The sequence below is a fragment of the Nannospalax galili genome, unplaced genomic scaffold (genome assembly GCF_000622305.1).
Source record: "Nannospalax galili isolate Female #2095 unplaced genomic scaffold, S.galili_v1.0 scaffold368, whole genome shotgun sequence".
Lineage (NCBI taxonomy): Eukaryota > Metazoa > Chordata > Mammalia > Rodentia > Spalacidae > Nannospalax > Nannospalax galili.
Window position 1 is genome coordinate 226,503 of NW_008359963.1, and position 27,826 is coordinate 254,328.

Here is a 27,826-nt window from a genome sequence, read left to right on the forward strand (position 1 = left end):
TAAGTGTCAAAACAGTGCCAATACCTTACATAAACTAGGTTTTTGTCTTGTTATACATAGCTCAGACCTGGTTCCAATTCATAAACCTCCTGCCTCAGTAACAACTAGTCAGACTAGATACTATTTATTATCCTATTAGTGCTTTGATTTCCCAGTGGCTCATGACTCAAACAAGGTCTACACATTTGGTTAATGCCTACTAAACTTTGAGGTTCTCTCTCATCTTAGTTTCAGAAGCTGGATTACTGAATTGCTGTGTAGTGCCTGTGAGATTCTGAATTCTGCTTTTATCCTCTTCAGTGGTAACTTTCTGCTTGCATTCTCACAGCACAGTGTAGTGAACTATTAGCTGCTTTCACAAATGAGCAGACAGACCTGGACACACTCAAGAGACTTGTCTGAAGACACTCTAGTGATAGGACTTACATTCATGTCCGATGATCCCAACTCATTTTAATTACTATATAATTTATGAAAACAATCTGAAGATATTCAAACTTGCTATGGAGGAGTCCTTCTACAAAACTTGAGTCTGCTGTAATTATGTGGAGAAATGTCTCGAAATCTCAGGTGTCATTTTAATGAACTAAGCAATTAACTACAATCTGTACAGGAAAGCAAGACTATCTTGAACAGGTTTTAAGTTAGGCAGGGCATGGTGGTACACACCTTTTATCCCAGCACTGGAGGTGGTGGGGGAGGCAGAGGTAGGTGGATCCGAGATTGAGGTCAGCCTACAGGAAGATCCCTATCTCAAAAAGCTGGCAGAGTTGTCAAAGGCTCATGCTCACAACCAAAAAAAAAAAAAGTTTAAAGTTTTTTCTGAGGTGGTCACCTAACAGACTAGGAAAGACTGTATGGGTGTGATTAAAAACGTGAGCTCAGGAGGTGTTTTCTATCTCAGCTTCATACCCATTTCCCCTCATCTCTGAGATGGAAATTGAGTATCTGCCTTATGAAGCTGCCTTGATTATTTCCATAATGTCAAGTGGCTCATCCATAGTGAATGGGCTGCTGTAGGTACCCTGAATATATTAGCTAATTTGTCAGTATTGTTCAGCGACCAATTAGATATACATGTGCAGTTAATGTTATGATTAGTCTACCTGCTTCTGTCGTCACTGGAGTTAGGCAGCATGATCTTGTGATGGTCAAACACTAGTGAGTGGATTGATGGTAGAGTACATGCTAAGCAAGTACTCTATGAGACTTACCTGAGGTGTTAAAAAAATTAATTTTCCTTAAAATTTTTCAAAATTACATTTGCTGGGGGAAGAGTGTCACATGCCATGGCACACACATGGAAGTCAGAGGACAACTTCTAGAGTTGGGTCTTTCTCCACCATGTAGCTCCTAGATAATCAAACTCAGGTTAGGCTTGGAACAAGGGCTTTACCTGTTAAGTCATCTTGCTGGTTCTAGAGTTTTCCCTTTGACTAAAGAGCTGAAATGGGCTTTGAAATCTGCAATTTAAAAAAGCCCCCAGTTGAGTCTCACATGCAGTTGAATTTAAGGGTTTTGCACAGGTTTTGGAATCTAACAGACTTTTTTAAAAAAAAGTATTATTTTTATGTGTATGAGTGTATTGCCTGCATGTATGTGAATGCACCCGTGCAATGCCGTGGAGGTCAGAAGAGGGCTTTGTATTCCCCTGGAACTGGAGTTAAGGATGGTTCCTAGCTGTCATGTGGGTGCTGGGAATTGAACCCAGGACCTCTGCAAGAGCAGAGCTCTTAACTGCTGAGCTGTATCTCTAGCCCCTAACAGACCTCTCTTTAAGCTTCAGTCTCATCTGAACAAAGTGAGCAGTAACTCCTGCTCAGAAGCAAGCGTATGTGCTATGTGTATGAAATGCTCAGCATAGTGCCTGGCACTTGCTCTGACTACTCTTAATGGTTGGGTGGAGGTTTGGGGGAAAAGACTGGGAATGGGTTTGAAACTAGGCCCTGTCCCATGCTAAGCAAGTACTCTATGACTGAGCTATAGCCCCAGCTAGAAAGGAGTGCCGTCAAGAAGAGCTTCTCCCCTGCCTGTTAACAGGAAGCTGCAAACCATGACTTTCTGCCATGCATAAACAGGACTACAAAACACCATATGCTCACAGCTGCACTAGGTGATCCACTGCCCCCAGACTAGCCCTAGGTGACTGTGGCCAAATGTCAATTTATATACAAGACATCCCTATAGGGGCTGGAGAAATGGCTCAGTGGTTAAGAGCACTGGCTGCTTTTGCAGAGGACCAGGTCCATTTCCCAACATGACAGCTAGCAATCATCTATTAACTCCAACTCCAGTCCCAAGGAGATTCAACACCCTCTTCTGGCCTCTGAGTTTGCACCCATGAGTATACTTACATACATGCAGGCAAAATATTCATACATTTTTTTTTAAAAAAAAAAGGTGGGGCTGGAGATGGGTCAGTGGTTAAGAGCACTGACTGCTCTTGCAGAGGACCTGGGTTTGATTCCCAGCACTCACATGGCGGCTAATAAGGGTCTGTAACTCCAGTTCCAGAGGAATCCGATGCTCTCCTCTGACCTCCCTGGGCATTGCACAACACCGGTGCACTTACACACATGCAGGCAATATACTCATATCCCCTGCCCCCCCCCCCCAAAAAAAGGCATCCCTGCAAACGTTTGGATTCCATTCAGAAACCTGAGGTCAGCAAACCATATGCAAACCATGGATAAGCACAGCACTATTTAAATACTCAGAAGAACAGACACTAGGAGATGTAATACACCAAGAATTAATTATTCATTCTGTTTATTGGATTGAGAGAAAGGGAATACAAAGGACTGAGTAAGTGCTATGCACTGACATGGGAAAGGTGTATTTAAAATAAAATTTTTAAAAAATCCCAGTAAAGCAAATCAAAGTTAACGTAATTTCAATCAAACAAAAATTTAAAGACATTTAATATACCACACGTTTATAAAATAAAAGTCAACAAAAAGGTGTCTTGTAAATAATTAGTAGAACAAGTGAAAATAAATATGAGACCTGAAATTTTTATATTTATGAAATAATAAAGCAAAGAAATTTAAGCTACTAAATATAATCTGAGAGGCAGTTAAACAAACAAACCCAAGGTTTAAGAACACAATCCTCTGGAAACATTTAATCAGTCCATATCAAATAGTTATTACATACCAAAAGCTCTAAGTGTTAACTAAGTTCCACCACAATGCCATGTCTCTCCACAACTTAGAAACCTTGAGATCAACACTGAAGCACTTCCTTGATCTCTACAGCTTGGTTTGTAAGCACGTGTACCCTACTACCTTCACCACACACACACACACACACACGCACGCACGCACGCACGCACACACACACAATTTCAAGGAGCCAGTAACTTTTTTTCCATCAGTGCTTAAATGTTATGATTCAGTTCTAGTACACTGATCCTGACAATCAAGATGCCTCAGTTAAAGATGGGACACAATCTGATTCTTATAAAAATAGACAAATATTAACCAAGCCTTAAACTCAGGGAGGGCACTTCACATGTGCACGTTTGAAACTCTCAGTAAAAATGACAAGAGCCTAGAACAGCTGTGTCCCAAGACATTATGAATTAAGTATTCTCTCCCACACATACACACACTTTTAAACTATTAGCTTCATTAAATCCAGGCTATCTGGATTAGTAGATAAGGGACGTTTTTTTTTAGTTTTATTTTTGCAACTATAGGGCAGCTACTATAACAATAGCTTAACACTGGAAAGTTTCAAATAAGTTCACCCTGTTTTTACAAAGTGTCTAAGTGTAAATGCAAATTCACCTCTTTTTAAGTTAGTAGTTGTTAAATCAGGTTTGATTTGGCCAGCAACACAAAGGGAGAGTTGCTGAAGTCTAAATGAGAAATTAATGTAAAAACTACTCCATAGAAATATTCACTTTTTAGATGGGATAAAAAGGATATTAAGACAAATATCTTCTTTCCTCCCCATTCTTCTGTTGTAAAGTAACTGACATGGGTATGTTCCCTTTCAAGAGATGTGCGATCTATTTACCCACTGGGAGGCAGGGGTCAGTTCTTGTTTGCAGGAACCAACATCCTAAAAAAGAAAATTTCAAGATGGGGAGGGGTGGGAAAGAAGGATTTTCTATTAATGTCATTGAATGCCACTCTTCAGGCAGAACACTCCTAATAATAAACCTCACTGTCTTACTACTTGTATTTTATTTAGACTAGGAAAATATTGACAAAATTGGTTTTTGTTCAACTAGCAAGTTACTTTAATTACTTATAGTTTGGGAAATCACTTCCTTTGTTCTCCCACCCAATGAAACGGGTTAATTTGTGGGAACATTTGCAAATTTTCCTGTTTCCACTACTTACCTGGATGGCTACAACATATTTATCTGGCCAGCCAAGAACAGAAATAATGCTGGCGCATGAATACTAATAAAATATAAAACCAAATCTGAAGCCTTTGTCATTCCTCCCAACTAACTCCCACTCTAATTCTTCTACCACCACCCACACACCATCCTCAGTGATCCCCAAATCCAACACTTTACCATTAATAAGCAATTACTTAGAGGGAAAAGACATTTAATTTCATTCTCGCTCTAGCCCTTAATCAATGCATTAACAACAAAAACATTTTTAAGCACATGGAATTGAGCCTACTAACCTGATGGTTGGAGCCAAAATTCTCCACTATTTTGATCTATGTGCAAAAAGTATTGGTACTTTTCAGTTTATACATTTGTTAGTATCTTGTGGCTGGCTTGATAGAATTTTCACTCTTAAACCTATTATACACTCTATCGCATTATCAGATTTTCAGTTAATAGCTATGGGTTAGAAAAATCCTACCATCCTTGCATCATAAAATCCTAGGTTTACTATCTTTTCCACTTTTCTAGTGCACTCTACATGGCAAATGCTGAAACAAATTGGCACAGTGAAGTACCAGTATAAAGAGGAAGCTGCAGGTTAGGACAGACCTGGCTGCCAAACTCACCAAGCTGCCACAGACGCTTTTGCATAGCTGTTACTCCATTTTCACAGGAGTTATGTTCTTACAAGATGTCCCTCACTTTTACTCCACTTTTTAACTTAACGGGTTTCTTAACTGTACTTCAGAAGCACTGTGAAAAATCAGACCTAAGTGTAGCTGGGTGCAGTAGCAGAATCTGAGTGCCAAATGACCCCTGAATGGGCACAAATCTGAGCGAATGATTATTACATATGTGCCATGTAGTACAATGTAACCAAATTTGTAAACAGCTGTGGAGTGCAATACCCACTTTTTTGTTTTGATGTTACTGTAGACTGGGTTGTATTAATGGCTTCAGGGTATACATGAATCAAAATATGGTTTAACTGCACTGAGGTAAAGAGAAGTTGCCACTTAATTATATACAGTTACCAATGAAAATTTTTATTCAAGCTTAAAGTAAAAATTTTAGTCAAGAAAAAATGAAGTACCAGATAAACGGTAACATATTATTTTAACTTAAGTATCAAAACAGGAATTCTTTGATTCTCTGAAGTGGTGGTCTCTGCAAAATGAAGCTTAAGGAAATTTTTACATACCAATTTGCTAAAATAATCTGCTGACCACAATCTGTCATTTTCTCTTATGATGGGCTTTTGGAAGAATGCAGTTTTAAGGCCAAATGTTTTTCTTTCTTCTCCCTTTCCCTGACTTTCCCCTCTCCCTGCTGCCATTCCCTCTCTATGAACTCTCACAAAGGAAAAATTCTAGTCCAAGTCTGTCTTCCTCATGGGTACAGAAGAGGCATAACCACAGTGAGACTATTACAAACTTGGCTAGGCCTCAAGAGCATCTTGGTACAAGATCATTTTCATCAACAGCATCTTGTGTGTGTGGGGGTAATCCCCACTTCTCAACAGCTGTGGTCACCCTATTTATCCTATACTAAAGAACAGGGAATTTCAAGGGAGACTGTTATACTCAGCTGTTAGGGAGTTTAAACAGACCATGAACATCAGGCTTATGTTAAATGTAGGATTCTCAAAATTAGGTCTTTTTCCATGAAGGAATCTTAACTAAAAGGGGAGGGAGAGGGAAAGACAATCCGCAGCACCAGTTTGAATGAGGTTTGGTATGGCAACATCTGAAAGCTGAGAAGGGCTCTCCTCTAAATTGTGTGTCCCTATGTCAGGTAATTAGGAGAAAGGACAATGAGGCTGAATCCCAGTTTGTTACCTGCTGAGTTCCAAGTCTCAACTACACTATAAATTCCCGAAGTGGTTCTATCTCCTGATTTCTACTCTCTTGCTAGAACACACCAAAATGACTTCCCTAGTCAAGAATAACTTGGAGCAAGCTTTGTTGAAAACCTAGACTGATCTCTCTCTTTCGTGTTGGCTTATTTAAAATTCTCCTTTTGAATCTTGAATTTCTTCAACATCAGGTACTGATGTTCCTTCAGTAGTAAAACAAAACGGGGGAACCTTCAAAGTATTTCTCTGAATTTCCTGTGTAATGTCCTTCCAAGAACTGTTTCTGACCATATTTCATGTGGTTTTCCAGAGGAGCAGTTACACTGCATATCTAAGTCATAGAGGAAACTGTTTTTAAGCTGGTTTAGATTCCAAATGTATACAAATGAAGTCACTTTGATCCTATAAATACTTCTTAATTTATTTTTAAAAAATTGTGCTGTTAACCCTTTTACGGGGCAACAAGCTATGTGAAAAGTACAAAACTTTTTGTCAAATGTAGTATTGAGAGTGCTTCTGACATAGTTCACTGGTTTATCATCTGATCAGTATATACTGCGCAACGGGCAAGGCTAGAATCCATGAACCAAGCTGCAAAGATCTCAAGCTAAATAAGGCGGAAAGATTTGGAGAAACAAAAGAAGGAAGTTCTTTCCTGTCCAATGTATACTCTTCAGACTAACGCACTCTTTCTATCAAGCCTTCTAAACTGTTAAATAAAGTTTTCCAAACAAGCATTTAAACTTCATTACACAGAAGAGCAACAAGAATGGTATCCTGCCAGACAAAAAGGCAGGAGGGAAAAAAATATATATACTGAGTTCAATGGGTAAGCCTGAATGTAGCACAGTTCTTCACAACCGATGGGGGGATAATTCAACATGGTGTCCAACAACGTTCTAACGATGTGCTTCATCGACTGGTTACTATGAAGCAAGGTGTAAATGTTTGGCCCCAATCGGGCTTCAGAAATGGTTCTTTTTTCATGACGAGCATGTCTGTCCAGCTATCAATCATGTTTGTTTGCACCAAATCCCAAGCCATTAAAATACGACTAATTTTAAGTTAAACAGAAGTCGTCTGCTCCAAATTCGCCATCAACTATCCATGCTACTGCATTCCTCTGAATGAAGACAAGATGAGCCATGCACAGGGAGAAAGAGGAAGAAAAAAGATACCATTAGAAAGTTCAAAATCAGCACCAGAGCATTACAGAATATAGCAACAATTAAAGAAAATTCTCAGTACTTTCATACTTTTAATGACTTTTAATAGTCATTAAAAGAGTATGTCTGATTTCTTAGGTTGTAAACTTGAATTTTTTTGAATAGAGAAAAAGAATGAATTACATTAGAATTTCCTATTTTTTAAAATTCACCTTGAAATACATCCATAAAAGTCTTTGATGGTTTACAACAAAAAGATCAAAGAAAAAAATCTGCCAAGTAGAGCTGCAGATTCTCACTATTACTTCTTTCAGTTGCTTAATTTGAAAGTCTATAGTATCACCCAGCTCCATGTAGGAGGGGTGTTATGTATGAGCTTTATATAATACACAATTCACATGCCATAAAATGCATCTCTTTAAAATGTTCAATAGCTTTACTATATTCGCACATCACATAACCATCAATATACAAATTTTAAACCATTTTTCACTATCCACTGCAATCACATCCTCACTCCCAACGAGTTCTGCAACCCATTATGAAAGATTAGCAACTACTCTTTTAAAATAAGAACTGTTGGACTGACAGGATGTTCCTGCAGGTAAAGGCACTTGCCGCCAAGCCTGAAGACCTGAGTTCAATCCCCAGAACCCATACGGTAGAAGGAAAGAACGAACTCTTGTAAATTGTTCCTTGACCTTCACATGCATGCAACTTTATACAGTATTCTTAAATTTTGATTCAAATATTCTTCTTTCTTTTTTACTCTTCCAACTGTGCTTTAAAAAAGTAAACTCCTTTCTAGTGAGAATCATTAATTGGAACTCTTAGTTGGTGCTGCAGTTAGAAGTACTTGTTGCTCTTGCAGAGGACTAGAGTTTGGTTCCTAGCACCCTTAGGTGGCTTGGGCACCCAGGAAAAAAAATTAAATCTTAAATGAAAATTAAATCTTAAAAAAAAAAAAAAATTTAGGTGGAAGACACTGAACAGAACAACCTGTTTCTAGGTGAATTTTATTTTGTAAATAAACCAAACATTTTTACATGTTCTCTTTGGAAAAAGCTTTTTTTTTTTTGGTCTTTTTGAAGCAGGGTCTCCCTATAGCCCCAGCTGTCCCAGAAGAACTATGTAGACCAGGCTGGCCTTGAACTCACAAGAGATCCATCTGCCTCTGCCTCCCAAGTGCTGGGACTACTGGCATGCGCCACCACGCCTGGCTCTGGAAAAAGCTATTTATGTAAAATTTCCTACTACTTTTATTCTCTAGTACTGACTTTACGTTTAATTAAGCATTTGTCCTTATCTGTTAGCTTTATTTTTTTCATCTATTAAGTATCAAAGTAGTGGAAAAAAATAGATTTGAAAAAAATGTCAGCACTCAACCAGTTAATTTCCTCTGCCATATTTTGAGTTCCTTACACCTATAAATTAAAAAAAAAAGTTTCTTCTACAAGACTATAAGAATTTTAGATTAAAGGTAAAGAGAATATATAAAAGACTTCAATGAGCCAGGCATGGTGGCACACGCCTTTAATCCCAGCACTCAGAAGGCAAAGGCAGGTGATCTCCGAGTTCAAGGCCAGTCTGATCTACATGGCGAGTTCCAGGTCAGCTGGGGCTATGGGGAGATCCTGCCTCACAAAAAGAACCCCCCCACCAAGAAAACCCATACTGAAGTTGTTTCTCAAATTCTATATTTTAATTAGTTCTCACATATATAAAATGAGTCATGGGGCTAGAGAGATGGCTCAGCGGTTAAGAATACTGACTGTTCTTGCAGAAGACATGGGTTCGAATCCTAGCACCCACATGGCAGCTAACTGTCAGTGACTCCAGTTCCAGGGGATCCAACAGTCAGCCTCTTCTGCGGGCACTGCACAACATGGGTGCACTTATCTACATGCAGGCATAACACCCATACACATAAAATAAAAATAAAGTATTTAAAAAAAATGATTCATGCAATACTACATTTATATAGCACAATGAAACATTTAAAAAATTTATTTTTTTTTAAGTATTTACCTTCATGTATCTAAGTATACCACATGTGTGGCAGGAACTTGCAGAGGCCAGAAGAAGGCATCAGATCCCAGAAATTGTGTTACAGGCAGTTGTGAGCCATCATGTGGGTGCTGGGAACTAAACCCAGGTCCTTTGGAAGAGCAGCAAGTGTTCTTATTCACTGAGCCATCTCTCCAGCCTCATGAAGCAACATTTTTAATAAGATTTCTGTGTGTCTGTGTCTGTGTGTGTGTGTGTGTGTGTGTGTGTGTGTGTGTGTATGCATGCACAAGAATGTGTGCATGTGATTGCTGAGATGTGGAGGTCAGAGGTCAAACTTGGGTGTCAAGTCTTGACTTCCACCTTGAGACCAAGTCCCTCTTGTTCTCTGTTGCATATGACAAACTAGCTGGCCTGACAGCTTCTGGGAATTCTATCTCCACCTCCTACATGCCACAAGAGCACAGGATTTACAGAATTACGCTACTGTATCAAGAATTATGTGAGTCCCGGGGATCCAAATTCAAGTCTTCATTGCCTGCGTGGCAAGCACTTAACCACTGATCCATCTCAGAACCCAGGATTTTTAAGGTGATAGTACTGTAGCTAACTGGATGCAAATGAGGTAGTATATTCCAGGCTTCACTATCTCCTCCCAAAGATAACAGAGTCTACTAGACCTTAGATTTTTTAAATTCTTTCTTTGAAGTGAGACAGATGGAATATAAGAAACTAAGTCATACTCCAAATTTCAATTACTACTTTAAAGTACTGTAACTTCCAAGAGAAATGTTTCATCTGAAAAAAACAAGTGCTGTAATGGTCTTACCTTCAATATTCTGGTGGTCTATAAAAGGTGCTGGTCCCCATATTCTAACAGTGCCATCATCTGAGGCACTGGCCATCATGGATGGAATCTGTGGGTTCCAGCTCACACAATTCACTGTGCGTGTGTGCCCTGTCAGCTCCGCAATTGGCAGTTCGCTACGTTTGTGCCAGATGTAAACCTTGTGATCTGAATGTACAGCAATTCAGAGAAAAGTTAGGGAGCTGTGTTATAGTAACAAAAATCACTAACCATAAATATCATTTACTACACACAGAAGATGGTTATTACTGGAACTAAAAGAACAAATAAAATATGAACAGTTTAATAATTTTATATAAAGTTGTATTAATACAATTTTTTTTGCTGTTTAAGGTGATTGGCTCTCAAGTCCCAAAAATGTCTAACTGCAATAGTCCATGTAAGACTAATCAATAATTACAATAATTACAATCAAGGTATTTGAACATCAACTAATCCAGAAATGATGATCAATCCCACTGAAATGTGAGGTGACAGAAAAGCAAGTTATCCAACCTGAAAAATAGCAATAGTTAAACCTTTATTTGGAGCATACAAAGCACTAAGTACTTTATGTGTATCATTTTATCTTCAGCCCATGAGGTGGGTATTATGTTTCTTCTATGCTGTACAGATGATGGTAGTGACTCAAGTATCTAAAAGTTAGTTAAGCCATCTGCTTATGGTCTACAGCTAGTAAACTCCTGTTATGAATCACTTCCAAGAAGCCCTGCTCAGACATTACTAGAGTATTTAGACAACCATCTCATACCTGTGTCTTTTATGTAGCTTTCTGGAAGACTATAATCTTATAAAGTGACTATAAAACCAACTCCAACACAGTTTAGTTTTTGTGATAAGCTAATCATAAAACAATACAGAGCAGCAGTTGAAAAGATGGGCTGTGGAGTCAGTAACACCCAAGAACAGATCCTTCGTCACTGACTAGCCTCATTCTTGCAACTCTTCCATCTGTAAACAGAGACAGTTACCTCTTCTTGTTATGTGGATTAAATACATTTGTGTATAGAGAAAATGTTCTGGAAAGAGTAAACACCTACTATTCCTATGAAGAGATTAAGCACGGGGAAGTGATGATTCTATTCTAGTAGCAGAACTACAGGATGAGAAATGTGTTTCATCTGACAATCTATTGGTCAACCAAGGGATCAATGCAGAAATTCAAAGTGGGTGTGCTGCCAAGACAGAAAACTTTAAGAGAATGTACCCTGGTTTCTTCCACATCTTTTTGGTAGGTGTTTATATGAAGCAAAAGTAATTAAAGAACTGAATGCTTTATTGTGGAAAACAATCTATGTAAACTGAAATTCAAAGAAAATTAGAAGGGCACACTAGTTTTGTTTCATGCCAGAAAGAACGTAAGTTTGAAAAGTGTGAATGCCAACTGAAATACTCATATAGTGGGAGGAGAAACTGAAACCATTATTTAGTCATACACATAATAATGTGTTTAACTTAATCATTTATCAGGTTTGCTTTTTAGTTTGGGCTTAAAATTGTTATCACATGGGGCAATGGTAGCCATATATATATAGGGTCTTTTTGAGACATGGTCTCCCTATAGCCCCAAATGGCCTGAAACTCACTACGTAGACCAAACTGGCCTTGAACTCACAGAGATTCACCTGCCTCTGGCCTCCTGATGCTGGGACTAAAGGCATGTACCACCACACCTAGCTTGCAATATAGATATATAAAAAATATTTTATTTTTTATGTGTATGAGTGTATTGCCTGCATGTAGATAAGTGCACCCATGATGTGTAATGCCCTCGGAGGACAGAAGAAGCTGTCGGATCCCCTGGAACTGGAGTTTTGGGAAGTTGTTAGCTCCCATGTGGGTGCTGGGATTTGAACCTGGGTCTTCTGCAAGAACGAGTGTTCTTAACCGCTGAGCCATCTCTCAGCCCCGCCATTTATATTTTTAAGTACCTGTAAGGTACCTATTTTTAGGCAGAGTTATAGAGAAATATAAGGCATAATAATTAAGGGCTGGGGGGAAACCTTTAAAAAAGCAGGACTGGCTGGGCACAGAGCACATGCTGTTAGCCCAGGACGTTAGGCAGGTGGATCTCTGCAACCCTGGTCTACCTGACAAGTTCTAGGCCAGCAAGGGCTACAAAGTAAAACCCTGCCTCAAAAGAGGAAAAAAAGGAAAGGGAAGAAAAAGCAGTAGCAGCAGCAGGACTAGGAGGAGGTCTTAGAATAGGAAGGAACTAAAAGGTCAAAGGGTAATGTAGTTAGGTCAATTAGAAACCAATGAACATGGAGGAAAACAGCCTGATAAAACACCCAAGAATCCAATTTAACAAAGAAGTGAATTTATTCACAACTGTTACCCAAAACACCACTCTTTTCCCAATCTTGTCTGTGAAGGAAGGAAATAAATCCCTAAGCTTGATGTTAAAAATCTAAGTTACTAAATGTCTCTAGGTCCCTGTTCTTAAATATATCTTATTATTAAAAAAGAAAACACTCATGTGCCATTTAATGATCCCTTTTTTTTCCTTTGTTGTCAAATTGGGATGATTAACACCATACAAATGAAACAGAACCTAAAGGTTTTTCATTTTGTTTTTAATTTTGTTGGGGTTTTGGGGAGGGGAACAGGGTCAGACTATGTGCGGAAATCACAGAGATTTACCTGCCTTTGTCTCTTGACTGTAGGGATTGAAGGCATGTGCCACCATGCCCAGCAACTAAAGTTTTTGCTAACATAATCTATTACTTTGCTCTATCTTATAAAATTATTTCTATTTCAAAGTGATTTAAATAATCTAACTGCTACAGCAGCTGGAAGAACAGTAGTGTGGGCACTACAGAAAAATACCTTGAATAGCTTTCATAATCTGCCAGGAATAATTATATTTCAATCACCTTAAAAAGTGTAGTAAATTTTAACACTACCTTACCTATCTGTGTATATATTGTTTAAACATTTCAGATTTTAAATTAGACTGCATAGGCACGTGCCTGCTTAGAATATAGATGCTTTTAACCTGGAGACCATGTTCAGTTAAAGAGACAGTTGTGTTTATTCAGCTTTACTGAAACCATAAGAATGATCAAACTAAACTTTTCTCATAGTTACTAAAGAAATGATTCCCTTGAAACATGGGAAAACTCATAATTAACTTTTTAGATATTACCAACTTTTAAAAATTATCACTGCCATGAAAAAAAAACCCTTTAAATTCTTTAATCCTTTAACTAAATTCTGGTTTGATTCATACAACAAACACTTCGAAAATGATAACAACAGGACCACAGGTTGGTAAGGGGAACTGTCTAGCATGTGGAAGGTCCTGGGTTCCACATGGACCACAAAAGGAAAACAAACAAAAAGGAAAATTAACAATTTACTGGATAAGCCCATCGCAAAATTAATTAATATATGGCTGGAGAGATGGATCAGCAGTTAAGAGCATGGGCTGCCCTTGCAGAGGAGCCTCATTCAGTTCCCAGCACTCAAGCAGCAGCTAACAACTAACTCCAGTTCCAGGGGATCCAATGCCCTCTTTTGGCTTGTGTGGGCATTATATATACATACATATTGGCAAAACACTAACACACATTAGAAAATAAATGTAGTATGTCTTAAATTCACTTAGAAATGGCTACTTTGATAAATTGAAAGAGAATTATAGAACTTTAAACTCATCTATGGGAACCAATAGTGACAGGAACACTTTACCTTCACTGCCACTTGCGATGAAATCTTCATTATGGCCTCCAAAACATGAATGAATTGTATAAAACCCTTGTGTAACACCTTGATACTTTCTTACTAAAACTCTGTCTTGCAAGTCCCATAAATGAACTCCCTGTGGGCAAAAGAGAATAGAGTTTTTTTTCCAAAAGTCTTACTGGATACTCCAATCTGGCCTGGACCTCACAGAGCCTCCCTCCCAACTGCTTGAAGTACAGGCATGTACTTAAACGCCCAGCTGAACAGAATTTTTTTTGCAAACAGGTTCTCACTACATAGCCCCAGGCTGGTCTTGAGTTCAGAAATTCATATGCCTCTGCCTCCCAACTGCAAGAATTAAAGGCATGCACCACCAGCACAGTATCAATATAATTTTGAAAAATAATCTGTGAATATCCCTTTGCTGGGTAGAACATTTATTTTCTTTTTCTAAAAAATATTTTTTAAATTAGGTGTATATGTGTGTCTGTGTGTGGGTTTGTGCACGAGAGTGCAGTGCTGGAGTTCCAGTCTGCTGTGAGCTTCCGTGGGTGCTAGGAATCAAACTCAGGTCCCCTGGAAGAGCAGTACATACTCTTAACCACTGAATCATCTCTCCAGCCCCCATTTTCATTTTTTATTTGTGTAAAATCAGAATTTCAATAAATTTATGATTATACACATTTATCCTTCAAATGCATGCAATAAAAAATTTAAAAATAAAGCCGGGCGCATGCCTTTAATCCCAGCACTTGGTCCCAGCACTTGGGAGGCAGAGGCAGGCGGATCTCTGTGAGTTCAAGGCCAGCCTGGTCTACATAGTGAGTTCCAGGACAGCTGGGGCTACAGGGAGACCCTGTCTCAAAAAGACAAAAAAACAAAAACAAAAACAAAAAAAACCCAGAAATATCTAACACATATACTAAAAACAAAATTAAATTTTTTACTAAGCTAATTTTTTTCTGAAATTTGCAATAAACATACCTGAGTTGCTACATTTAACAAAGCTAATCGGCCATTTTTTGAAATAGTAAAAGACATAATAGGATGATCTTCTTGTACTCTGTAATCAGAAATAATATGTCAGAAGCAACAAGAGTCAAGAATTTCAAATTATTCAACTATGAAATGGACCTCAAATATGGTAACTGTACCTTATATACTATATGTCAATTAAAAAGAATGAGTCAGTGATTAAGTAACACTTAATCATCAATCCAAATTACCAATCAAAGCCAAACAAACAAAAAATTGCTTTTCTGAAAAAGCCCTGCTATATACACATTTGGTATACATATCAGACCATTTTTTAATGGAAATAAAAAAAAAAAAAATAGTTACATGTTCCTGTCTGTAAGGTCCTCAAAGTTGTAACCCCGAATTCGCTGGTGTGTGTCAGAAGCCAGCACAGTCTTCCCATCACTCAAGCACCATAGGCACTGCACTCTCACCCCCTCCCAGGAGTCCAAGAGATTTCCATCCAGGTCCTGAGCAAAAAACGAAACAAACAAACAATTCAGAAAGCATAGACCTGCAAGAAATTCCTGCAATGTCTTATGGAAAAAGCATTTCCTCCCTCAAGAATGATCTCGGCCAAACTACTCTAGAAGTATTTTAACCATGAGAATTTGAATAGAGGTCTGTACCGGGTCTGTGCTGTAACATGCAAAATCATGATATGAAAAAAAGAATTAAGAATTAATGAGCTGGGGGGCTGGAGAGATGGCTCAGCGATTAAGAACACTGGTTGTTCTTGCATAAGACCTGGGTTCGAATCCCAGCACCCACATGGCAGCTAACAACTGTCTGTAACTCCAGTCCCAGGGGATCCGACAGCCTCTTCTGACCACCGCGAGCACTGCATGACACAGGTGCACTTACCTACATGCAGGCAATACACACATACACATAAAATAAAAATAATAAAAATTAAAAAATTAAAATAAAAAAGAATGACTCATAGCTAGAGGTAATACAGCAATGAATTCCATGAGTTTCAAGTCATCTTAGTATTAAGTGGTGACCTAACAATGGTTTATTTAGGGTGATATACTTGTTACTGCTAGCAAGCTGCATTTGCAGTATATTAAGTGACCTACCGAGAAGAAAAGAAGCGTGCTGCATAAACTATTAAAATCTGTTTTATTCCATAAAGGTCAAGCACAGATGGCTTATTTGAATAGAGATCTATTCAAAGTGATGCAATGATGGAAAAAAATTAAACTAAATAAATTGGAAAGCACCTCTGAGAACTATGTGAGGCAGTGATAAGACATACGGAACCTAGACTAGTAAGGACATTTGGAAGGGGGCATCAGAGCCTCTGAAGCTAAAGTTAGCAGGTTGTAAGCTGCCTAATGTGTATGCTGGGAACTGAAGTTGGGTCCTCTGGAAAAGCAGTATATTCTCTTAACCGCTGAGCCATCTCTCCAACCCCAGCATGCATCACTTTCATTCCTCAAATATTTCTACTCACAAATTATACATGAAATTCAGCACTCAATTTTTGTTGTTGTGGTTCCTGTTTTTTCAGACAGGGTCTCATGTATCTCAGGCTGGTTGTGTATGTAAGCTAAGGCTGACTTCAAATTATAGATCACACTGCCTCCATCTCCCATTGCTAGAACTATAGGTGGTGCTACCTTGCCCAGTTTTACAAGGTGCTAGGGATCAAACCCAAGGTATTATGGATATACTAGGCAGTCTACCAACTAAGCTATATCCCTAGCCCCACAACATTTTTTGTCTGCTTCTTGAGACAGGGTCTCATCTCTGTAGTGCAGGTTAGCATCCAACTTACTATATACAGCCCACGCTAGTCTTAAACTCTTGGCAATCCTCTTGCTTCAGCTTCCTAAGCACAGGGATTAAAAGTACAAGTCACTGTACCTGGGTAGCAATGTTTTTCTTATAAAAGCTAAACTCCCCCCAAAATTAAATGCTGTATCTGTCATTCCTATAAAACTTGTATATAAGAACCAAGTTTCTGGGGGCTGGAGATGGCTCAGCAGTAAAGAACACTGGTTGTTCTTGCAGAAGACCCGGGTTCGAATCCCAGCACCCACATCGTAGCTAGTAACTCTTTGTAACTCCAGTTCCATGGGATCCAACAGCCTCTTCTGTCCTCCGTGGGCACTGCATGACACAGATGCACTTACCCACACACGGCCAATATACGCATACACATAAATACACCCCCCCTTTTTTTTTTTTTTCATTGAGACAGGGCGCTCTGTATTTGCAGCTAGCCTGGAACTCACTATGTAGACCAGGCTGGCCTTGAACTCACAGAGATCCACCTGCCTCTGCCTCCTGAGTGCTGGGGTTAAAGGGGTACAACAACATGCCTGGCTTATGATATAGTATTTTTTAAAGGAATCTTTATTTTTAAAAACTAAAGTTATTTTATTTTTTCATCTATTTACTAATATGTGTATGTGTGGGCCCGTACAGAAGTGAGGACAATTTGGAAGAGTTGGTTTTATCCTTCTACCATGTGGATTCCAGGGACAGAACTCTTGCTGTCAGACTTGGCATCTTTTCCCAATGAGCCATCTCCCCAGCCCTTAAAATAAGTAGTCACTGTTAAGAAGCACCCAATACTCACACACTGATAGAACTGCCCACGCTGACCTCCAGTCACAAAGCGTTTCCCATCTGGATTCCATGCCACACTAGTCAAACTGTCTTCATGAGACTGACTCATTTTTGTTCTTAATTCTCCCGTCTATAAGGAAATAAAACCATAGGTAAGACATTCCAGATTCCTCTCTAAGGGGAGTATGTTTAAAAAAAAAAAAAGGAAAAGAATAGGGATGCAAACAGAAGGAAGACAGGAAGAAAAGGGAGGAGAAAGGAGAAGGAGGAGGGGGAGGAGAAAAGACAGCAAAGCAGATAGGTAGGTAAGTAGGTAGCTGGAATATCTAGTTAGTATGTATTCCCCTTTTCAGTGAAATGAATTGTTTAAACTGGCCTTTCCCAATAAAAAGGGACGACAGCACTCAGAAGGAAAAATTCAATAGATATGATAAACTTCAATAAATTTTCATCTTAAAGAATTAGTCATAAACTAAAGCTAGCATGTAATTCTCATCAAGAAAATAAAAATCCCAAAGCTACATACCTAATCCTTCTGAGCGTCCATCCCAGTCCAAAATTCTGTATAAATTTTATCCTAAAACTACAGTGAATGCAATTAGCAATTCTTTAAGAATATGATTAATAGGTACTAAAACTATGCCCTTAAAATATGCAAAGGGTGATTTAATTATTCTAAATTTCAATGTTCAAATGTTCACAATATGGCTGGGAAGCTGGGAAAAGAGAAAGGATTACTTTTCTCTATATGTAACCTTATTTCAATTAAAAACAGTACAAAGAGTAGATGGGCATGGTGGTGCACACCTTTACTTCCAGCACTCCAGGGGCAGAAACAGGTGGAGCTCTGTGAATTCCATGCCAGCTGGGGCTACAGGGAGGCCCTGTCTCAAAATGACCAAAATAAAATAAAGCAGTACAAAGAAAGAAGAGCTCTGTGCTGTTTAGCACAGCCACTTCACAGTGTTTCCAACTAAGCCAGTGTACTTACTGGTTATAGATAACTAGATAGCCTCTAGTTACATTTTCTAAGTTATTCAACTAAGACTTCACACATACCATTTAATCTAGTCTTGGTTCCATTTTGTTCTGGGATTAGAAACAGGATCTGAGAGATAATAGGTGCCCTTGGTATAATAAAAAGTACATGGGCATAATTTTCCTGAGAAATGGGTTAAGCAAAAGTAAAAATAAAAGAGTGAAAACAAAGGGTATGATTAGGAACTGGGGCCAAGTAATTAAGGCACAAGAGGCACAAAACAGATAACCAGATGTTTTCCTTACATGACAGAAACAAAAATTAAACAATTCAGCATAAACTTTCCCCCAAATTAGTCACTCTTCTCACCCAATTTAATGATCTTTTTGGTTTCTGGACCTTGTAAACTGTTAAAAGGTTCTAAATGCTAGGCATGGTGGCACATGACTTTAATCCCAGCACTCAGGAGGCAGAGACAGGTGGCTATCTGTTCAAGGCCAGCCTGGTCTACACAGTGAGTTCCAGGCCAGCTGGTGTTACAGGGAGACCCTGTCTCAAAATGACAAAAAATAAAAGATAAAAAAAAAAGTTTAGATAAATACAAATACAAGTAACAGCTAAATCTTGGGTGTTTTCTAGTCACATGTTAACATAGTAAGATCTGAGGGGAGAAATGTCTATTCCTTCCATTATGCTCAGGACAGTAAGTGTATGAGGCCATTGGATTAGAAACCTATCTAAAAACACAAAGGAATAGTTTGAAAACTGACTAAAAGACCATTCTTTTAGAACAAGTCAAGGCCAATTAAGTGATGACAGTAAGTTATGTAAATGTGGTTTAATGTCACCAAATCCCTGTTAAGGTGGTAAACACCTTCCATTGAAGAAGAAAAAGAAGCTTTAACAATAATCTGTCTTTTAAAGTCAGATTCACCTTAATCTTTGTTTTATTATAAAGTTATGTATTTTCTTTGGTGCTTTGCCATCTCTTTGAACCTGGTCACCAACACAACAGTGGTTAATTGCTAGCTTGATACAAATATCATCAAAAGACACCTGGGGTTTTGGTTAGAAAATAATGTCCTCAGATACAATAATGCTATGTAGGAGAATGTTATTTTTGAGAAGATAGGTATTGAATATTTAGGGATAAAACATTTGTAATTGCTGGGTGTGGTGGCATATACCTTTAATTCCAGCACTCAGGAGGCAGAGGCAGGAGGATCTCATTGAGTTCAAGGTCAGCCTGGTCTACTTAGTGAGTTCCAGGCCAGCTGGGGCTATAGGGAGAACCTGTCTCAAAAAAAAAAAAAAAAAAAAAAAGACCAAAAACAGAAAAATCTTTCAAGTATTTTGGACCTGGATATGTACGTATATATGCATATATATTTATGTGTATCAGATCCTCTAGACCTAGAGTTATAGGCAATTGTGGTCTCCTGACATGGGTGCTTAGAACTAACTTAGGTCCTCTGAAAGAACAGCAAGTGCTCTTAACAGTTAAGCCATCTCTCCAGTCCCAAATATCACACATATTAGTAAAAATGCTCAGATCTAGGGTAGTGAGCACACAAGTCATCATTATACTATGCCTGCATGTAGGTAAGTACACCTGTGTCATGCAATGCCTGAGGAGGACAGAAGAGGCTGTCAGATCCCCTGGAACTGGAGTTATGGACAACTGTTGGCTGCCAGGTGGGTGCTGGGATTAGAACCTGGGTCTTCTCCAAGAACAGCCAGTGTTCTTAACCGCTGAGTCATCTCTCCCGCCTGCCTCTTTTTTTAAAAGCAGGCTGTTCTCCAACTTCCTCGGTAACTGAGGATGACTCTGAACTCCTGCCTCCACTTCCCAAGTAACAGGACTACAGGTATGCAGTATCACTTGCAGCTATTATGGCTATATTATTTTTTTAATTTTTCTGTTTTGCTTTGTTTGAGACAAGGTCTCACTCTACTGCCCAGGCTGGCTACTCACTATGTAGTTCAGGTGGGGACTCTCCTCAATCTCACAGTAATCTTGATGCCTCAGCTTCCCAAGGGCTGAATGGATTACAAATATGAATCACTGTATCTGGTTCTACTTTGTTTGTTATTAAGATCTTTTGTTTTTTGGTCTTTGAGACAGGGTCTCCCTGTAGCCTCAGCTGGCCTGGAACTTGCTATGTAGACCAGTCTGGCCTCAAAGTCACAGAAATCAGCCTGCCTCTGCCTCCTAAGTGCTGGGATTAAAGGTGTGAGCCATGACGCCTGGCTTATTAAGATTTTATTTTTAATAATATGTATATGTGTGTGTGTGCATGTGAATAAAGATATTCAAAGAGGCCAGAAGAGGATGTTGGATTCCTTGGAGCTGGAGTCACAGGTAGCTGTGAGCTGCCTAGGTGCTGAGAACTAACTTAACTGCTAAGTCATCTTTCTGGCCCCTCAAAAAAATGAATTTATTTTTACTCTTAGGCAGAGTAAGAGTAACCAAGAAAAACTGAATGAAAAACTAGAAAAGAGGCTCTCTGAAGGAACTCTGTTTTACTCTTCTGTCTTTAAACAGCAAACTTCCCCTAGTAATAAAGAAGTTATTCCCCAAACACTCTATTTTAAACTTTTCTTTTTTTTTAGGAAAAGGTGGAAAACGGTATAGAGTTTTAAAGATGGAATACTCTTAGTTTTCTGATTACTGGTGAAAGGCTCTCACTATGTCACCATGGCAGACTTGAACTTGAGATCCTACTGCCTTAGTCTGTTGAGTACTGGGACTACAGGCATACAAAAATCATACCCATCTGTAATTATTTTTATTCACTTTTCAGTCCTGCAGGTGTACTGTAGCTTAAGGGAATATTTAGTTCTTATATACGTTATTTTTTATATAACACATTAACAAAGAGATGACTTAACTGCTACAGTTTCATGCTCCATGACTTCTTGGAATTGTCTTTTTTGTTTTTATGGAATTGTTTTATAATTTTAAACTATCAAGAAAAGTGATGTGCTATTAAATTTTTTTTTTTTAAATGTTTGAAAATTCTCAATAAAAAGCTGAGGTTAAGAAAAAGGAAGTAAGGGGGCTGGAGAGATGGCTCTGCAGTTAACAGCTCTGGCTCTTCTTGCAGAAGACCAGGGTTTGGTTCCTAGCACAGTGGCTAACAACACAGTTCCAGGGGATCCAATGGGCACTGTATGACAGGGGTGCACTTACATACATGCAGCAATACACTCATACACATATAATTTTTTTTAAAAAAGGAAATGACCTGGGAGTGGTGGCACATGACTTTAGTCCCAGCACTTGAGAGGCAGAAGTGGGTAGATCTGTGAGTTCAAGGCCAGTGAGTTCAGAACAGCTGGGGCTACAAAGAAAAACCAAAAACCAAACCAAAACAAAAATAAAGGGGAAATGAATGAGCAGTATGGAAATCTTACTACAATAACATTATGAAGTTCTGAGTTTCACTTGCAGTTACATCTTAACATTCATTTTGTTGTGCTTGTCCTCCCTGTTACTACTTGAGTCATCTGTGTGTTTTATTGTTACTTTTGTATCAACATTACCTGGAACTTTTACCCCATCCTACCAAGTTTTACTTTTTTTTGGTCTTTTTGAGATGGGGTCTTAAAATTCCAAAGTACTAGAATTTTAAAAGTGTGTGCTTCCACACCAGGCTTTAAGTTTTACTTTTATACTCAAAGCATAGATGATCGATCATATCCTCTGCTGAGAATTTAAGGTTTAAAACAGAGGCTCTAAAAACATGTAAATAATGGAGGGAACCTAATATTGAACTTTTCTAAAGTTCAAGTTTTCAGTTAGAAACAGTAAAAATACCCCTAATAAAAGTGCTTAGGACATTTACTTATACTAAGTAGCTCAAAATAGTAAATGTGGGTTGAGGTGATGATACATTCATCATCAGAATGTGAAATTTTACTTAACACTGATTATTTTACACTTGAAAGGTTAAGTTTCATGTACAATGATGATAACAATATAACTCTAAAATCATTTATGAGGCACTACAATAGTATAAATTCCACAGAACAAAGCAAAACATGCTGGAAATGCTTACTGATCCCAACCAGTCTTTCAGAAATCATTATTCAACATATGTTTAAAATTACAAACCCAGACCCTGGGTTCTATGTGAAGACTATCACTTATCAGAGAAATACTAAGGTGATTTAAGTTGAATGGCTCTATTGTATAAATTAAAAAAAAAACAGTTCTAAAAAATAAACGTGTTATGAGTACCCTACACTTAAACCTAAATAGACCAAGGACGGAACTCGCTCACTTGTACATTCCAAAGCCAAAGCTCAGAGCAGTCATCTGGGCCACAAGCAACAAGATAGTTGTCATCTGGACTCCATGCAATATAAGAAACACCATATGCATGTCCTTCTAATGTTTTAAGCAGTTTTAGCAGATGTGTGTCCTAGAAGAAAAGAGACAACTTCGTTAACTCCTGTCCTAAAAGTTACTATTTTCTAGAACAAGAATTTAAGTATAAAGATGTGCTTTGCTATTATCATTTAGTCTGGGAAGTTTTCATACCAATTCAGCTGAAGCTTAATCAGCTTTTTTCAGAGATTTGTTCACATCTAAAAAAAAGTCTACTATACAAAAGACATGGTATACTCCAGAGACATGAAGATGCCACAGAATTGTCCTTAGAAAACTTCGAAGGGAACTGAGAATAGATGGACATAAAAGCTATTAAAAAAAAAAAATCTTTTGAGGGGCTGGAAAAGATGCCTCAGCAGTTAAGAGCACTGGTTACTCTTACAGAGGATCCAGGTTTAAATCCCAGCACCTACAGGGGAGTTAACAACCATCCATAGCTCCAGTTCAGGGGATCTGATGCCCTCTTCTGACCTCCACAGGCATTGTACAACACAGGTGCACTTAAATACATCCAGACAATATACTCATACACATAAATTAACTTTAAAAACCTTTTCATAGCTTGAATGAGATGTAACTTAGCTAAAATTTGTCCTTTTAGGGTACACAGGTCAATGGTTTTAGTATATGCAGAGTGTTGTGCAGCCACCTCAACTATCTAATTTGATAACATTTTCATCATTCCCCAAAGAAATCCTGTACCAGTTATCATTCATGTCCATCTCTGCAGTGCCTAAAAACCATTACTTTCTTTTTATGGGTTTGTCTATTCTGGACATTTTATATAAATAGAATTATACATGACAGAGTCTCTTGTAATTGGCTTCTTTCATTTACCCCAATGTAATGCTATAGGGGGTGTTATTTTATTGTGGAGTAATAGTCCATTTTACAAATGTTTCACTATTTGGATTTTACTTTTCCAATATTATGAATAATGTGGCTATTTGAATATACATGAGCTTTTCTGTGGGCATGCTTTTATTTCTCTTTAGGATAGTATACAACAGTAGAATTCCTAGGTCATTTGCTAACTCTAACATTTTGAAGAACTGCCAAACTTTTCTGAGCAACTGCATCCTATTACATTCTTGCCAATAAATCAACATTGGCACCACTCATAAACATCTAACCTGATCCTCAGAGGTCTTTGTTATTAATGATGTGATAGGAATACAATATTATTAACAACAGTATATTCCAGGGAAGGAAATGAAGTTGTAGAAAGATCAGAAATCTGATTGTTTCTGTTTACAATAGTGAGGAGGATTTGACACCTGGGTTGCCTGACCCTGAGGCCTGCACTTTGTAGTATGAACTGTATAGTGCAAATGTGTACGTGGCAAGTGACAGGTTTACTTCAGAACAGGAATCTGATTTCATCTAGGGGGAAAAGTCACTTTAAAATAAGTCGAGCTAGGGAATGTCTAATAAGGTATGTGGCTTTAGGGAGTACGGAGATAATGTTAAGACAAATCAGAAGGAAGAGACACAGGAAACCCATGAGGAGCCAAGCCAACAGTCAGCCTCCAAGGAACACGGCCCCGGATCACGATGGCCAGAACTACAAAGAGATGAGATGAAGACACCGTGCAGATTAAAAACAAGAATCTGAAAAAGTTTTTAAAAAATTTCCAGCTAGCATGAGTGAAGTCCTAGGTTCAATCCCCAGTGCTTGGGAGAGTCTGTATTTCTGATTTAGCGGATGTGCACAGGGACCAGAGGAAGTAAAAATCTAACAATACATTTTAGGCATAGGACTAGAAGCCTAATTAAAAAAAAATTAGGTTTTGCTGTTTTTGGAGACAGGGCGTATATAGCACTGGCTGACCTAGAACATGCTACATAGGCCTTGAACTTGCCTCTGGAGTAATGGGATTAAAGAAATGTGACACCACATTCACTATTTGAGTTGGAGAGAAGGTTCAGCTCAGCTGAAAAGTGTGTACTGCTCTTGAAGAATCAGGTTCAGTTCCCAGCGCCCATGTTGGGCAGCTCACACCTGGCTATACTTCAGATCGAAAAGGATCTGATATCTCTGATCTCTGAGGGCACCTGCACTCATGTGCACATACCCATACAAAGATGTGTGCACATGCATGCGCACATACATACACACAGTTAAAAATTTAAAGATTTATTTTTATTTATGTGTCTGTGCGAGTGTCATGTGTATGTGTGCAGGTGTAAGCAGAGGCAAGAAAAGGGCACAGGATCCTCTGCAACTCAGTCGCAGGTGGTTGTAAGCCTGAGGACACGGGAGCTGGGAACCAAATTCAGGTCCTATGAAAGAGGACAATGTGCTCTTAATGGCTGAACCATCTTTGCAGCCCCTAGAGCCTAATTTGAAGCCTGGGGTAGGAACAATGCAGTAGTGATAACCTATAAGCAGTCAGAAATAGGTCTGAAACTAGTCTGATAAAATTATGTTGGCATCTCCTTGTCCAAGAAATACAAGTGAGAAATTCCTTCAGAAATATTTGGCTTGGGGCTGGAGAGTTAAGTGGTTAAGAGCACTTGCTTCCCCTTCCAGAAGACCTGAGTTCAGTTCCCAGGACCCACAAATGCCTGTAACTCCAGCTCAGATCTGCTATGTGCATCTGCATTCAAATGCACATACCCACACTCGGACACACACATATCAAACTGTCTGGAAAACTAATTGCTTTGGCCATGTATAGATGCCCATGCCTGTAATTTCAGGCACTCAGGGTAGAGGCAGGAAGATCAAAAGTTCGAAGCTAGGCTGGGCTTAAAAAAAAAAAAAAAAAAAAAAAAAAAAAAAAAAAATCTTAAAAACAAACAGAAAACACAGGAGAGGGGCTAGAGAGATGGTTCAGTGGGTAAGAGCACTGGCTGCCCTTGCAGGAAACCAGGGTAGATTCCCAACACCCACATGGCAGCTAACAACTATCTATAACTCTAGTTCCAGGGGTTCCAACACCCTCTTTTGGCCTCTGTGGCAGTATTTGCACAAGGTACACTTCTATACATGTAGGTAAAACTCATACACATAAAATAATTAAAAAAAAAAAAAAAAAAGGCAGATGTGGTGGCACAGGCCTTTAATCCCAGCATTCAGGAGGCACATGCAGGAGGATCTCTGAGTTCTGGAACAGCCAGGGGTGTATAGTATAGTGTAGTGTAGTGTGGTGTAGTGTAGTTAGTATAGTATAGTAAGACTATTGTCTCAAAACAAATATAAAAAACATCAAAATCTCAGGAGAGAGGGAAGGAAAAGTGAGAGGGGACAGGGGAGAGAAGACAAAAGGAAAGGAAGAAATCACTTGTTTTACACACCTCAATGAATAAATGATCCTATGATGAAAATAAACAGCGGAATTAACATCAAATCTTTTTAAGTACAGTGCCTTTATACTATCAATTCAAATGAAGTCTGCATGATTTGCTCAGAATTTTAGGGGAATAAAGAAAATACAATTTTTTTGGACTAGGTTCTTAAAGGAACCTAGGCGGTGGATCACATCAGCTGAATACTAAAATTCTTTTTTCTACCCATTAAGAAAATATACATCAGGGGCTGGAGAGATGGCTCATAAGTTAGTAACACTAGTTGTTTTTGCAGAGGACCCAGGTTTGATTCCCAGTACCCACATAGCACTAACAACAGCCTGTAACTCCAGGTCCAGGGGATCCAACACTCTCTTCACCTCCACAGGCACTGCATGACATGGGTGCACTTACACACATGCAGGTAATATGCTCATATGCAGAAAAAAATAAATATTTTAAAAGTTATTAAAATACACATCAAAGGAGGTCTGCCATAATGGCCTGTGCCTATAATCTCAATACTTGGGAGGCAGAAGAAGGATCATTAATTCCTTGCCATGTCTCCACAATCCTAACAACAAAAATTCAATACACAAAGATACATAAAGTTAGCTTTTCTAAACAGAATTTGGCATAACATTAAGTACCACCATAACTCTTAACCAAGAGTTAACCCATCCAAGGACTTTTTATATAGTACAGCTATCTAAAAATTACCATGTATAAAACCTTCCATATTTTAGATTGGAATGTAAGCATTAATTCTGCCCTTCCTAAGTTAATATGGCCAACAAAAGCCCTTTATTTTTAAAAAATTTTATTTATTATTTTTATTTTTTGTGTATACATGTATTGCCTGTGTGTAAGTAAGTGCACCTGTGTTGTGCAATGCCCACGGAGGACTGAAGAGGCTGCTGGATCCCCTGGAACTGGAATTTCAGACAGTTGTTAGCTGCCATGTGGGTGCTGGGATTTGAACCTGCGTCTTCTGCAAGAACCACCACTGTTCTTAACCACTGAGCCATCTCTCCAGCCCCCAAAAGTCCTTTATAATTAATACCCATTACATTCTGCATACCCAGTATTTTGAGAACCTCCTAGAGAGTTCAGAGGTTAAGAGCACTTGCTGCTCTTACAGAGGTTCAGGGTTTGGTTTCCAGGACCCACATGGGCAGATTCAACGCCCTCCTCTGGCTGCCATGAATGGGGACTGCACCCACGTGGTATATTTACATACATTCAGGCAAACCATTCACCCACATAAAAATCTTTAAAAAAAGTTGCAACTACTTAGCAAAATATACAAAGATTTGCTTAAGCCCAATGCCTAGTCTTCCAAAAACTCTTGTCCCAATCCACCCAAAAGCCAAACCACATTTTTTTTTTTACCCAAAAGCCATTCCTAAATAGTTTTTAAATCCGTCACCAAAGATCTACTTTTCTTAGCTGTCTAGTTCTGGTAGGATCTTCTCTAAGGTTTAACGGCACCCATTATGGAACAGTCAGGGTTTATTACCTGTAGTAAAAGACCTAGCATATAACAAGGCACTTTATACTGGGGCTTAATGAAGGGGAGAATCTTACATAGATCAGCTAGAAAAACAAAATTAATAAAGTATA

At 38.6% G+C, this 27,826-nt stretch overlaps 1 protein-coding gene across 1 annotated transcript in view; it reads right to left on the reverse strand.

Annotated features, from left to right (window-relative positions):
• Nucleotides 1-2,752: 2,752 nt before the first annotated feature.
• Wdr26 (WD repeat domain 26) overlaps nucleotides 2,753-27,826 on the reverse strand; it is a 47,959-nt gene continuing 22,885 nt past the window's right edge. Inside the window, exons 8-14 of the mRNA XM_008823717.3 lie at nucleotides 22,803-22,943; nucleotides 17,548-17,667; nucleotides 15,282-15,427; nucleotides 14,925-15,003; nucleotides 13,947-14,076; nucleotides 10,215-10,400; nucleotides 2,753-7,335 (exon numbers count right to left, since the gene is read on the reverse strand). Coding sequence (XP_008821939.1) covers nucleotides 7,310-7,335; nucleotides 10,215-10,400; nucleotides 13,947-14,076; nucleotides 14,925-15,003; nucleotides 15,282-15,427; nucleotides 17,548-17,667; nucleotides 22,803-22,943 — 828 coding nt within the window. The 3' untranslated portion in view covers nucleotides 2,753-7,309. The remainder of the gene's footprint in view (nucleotides 7,336-10,214; nucleotides 10,401-13,946; nucleotides 14,077-14,924; nucleotides 15,004-15,281; nucleotides 15,428-17,547; nucleotides 17,668-22,802; nucleotides 22,944-27,826) is intronic.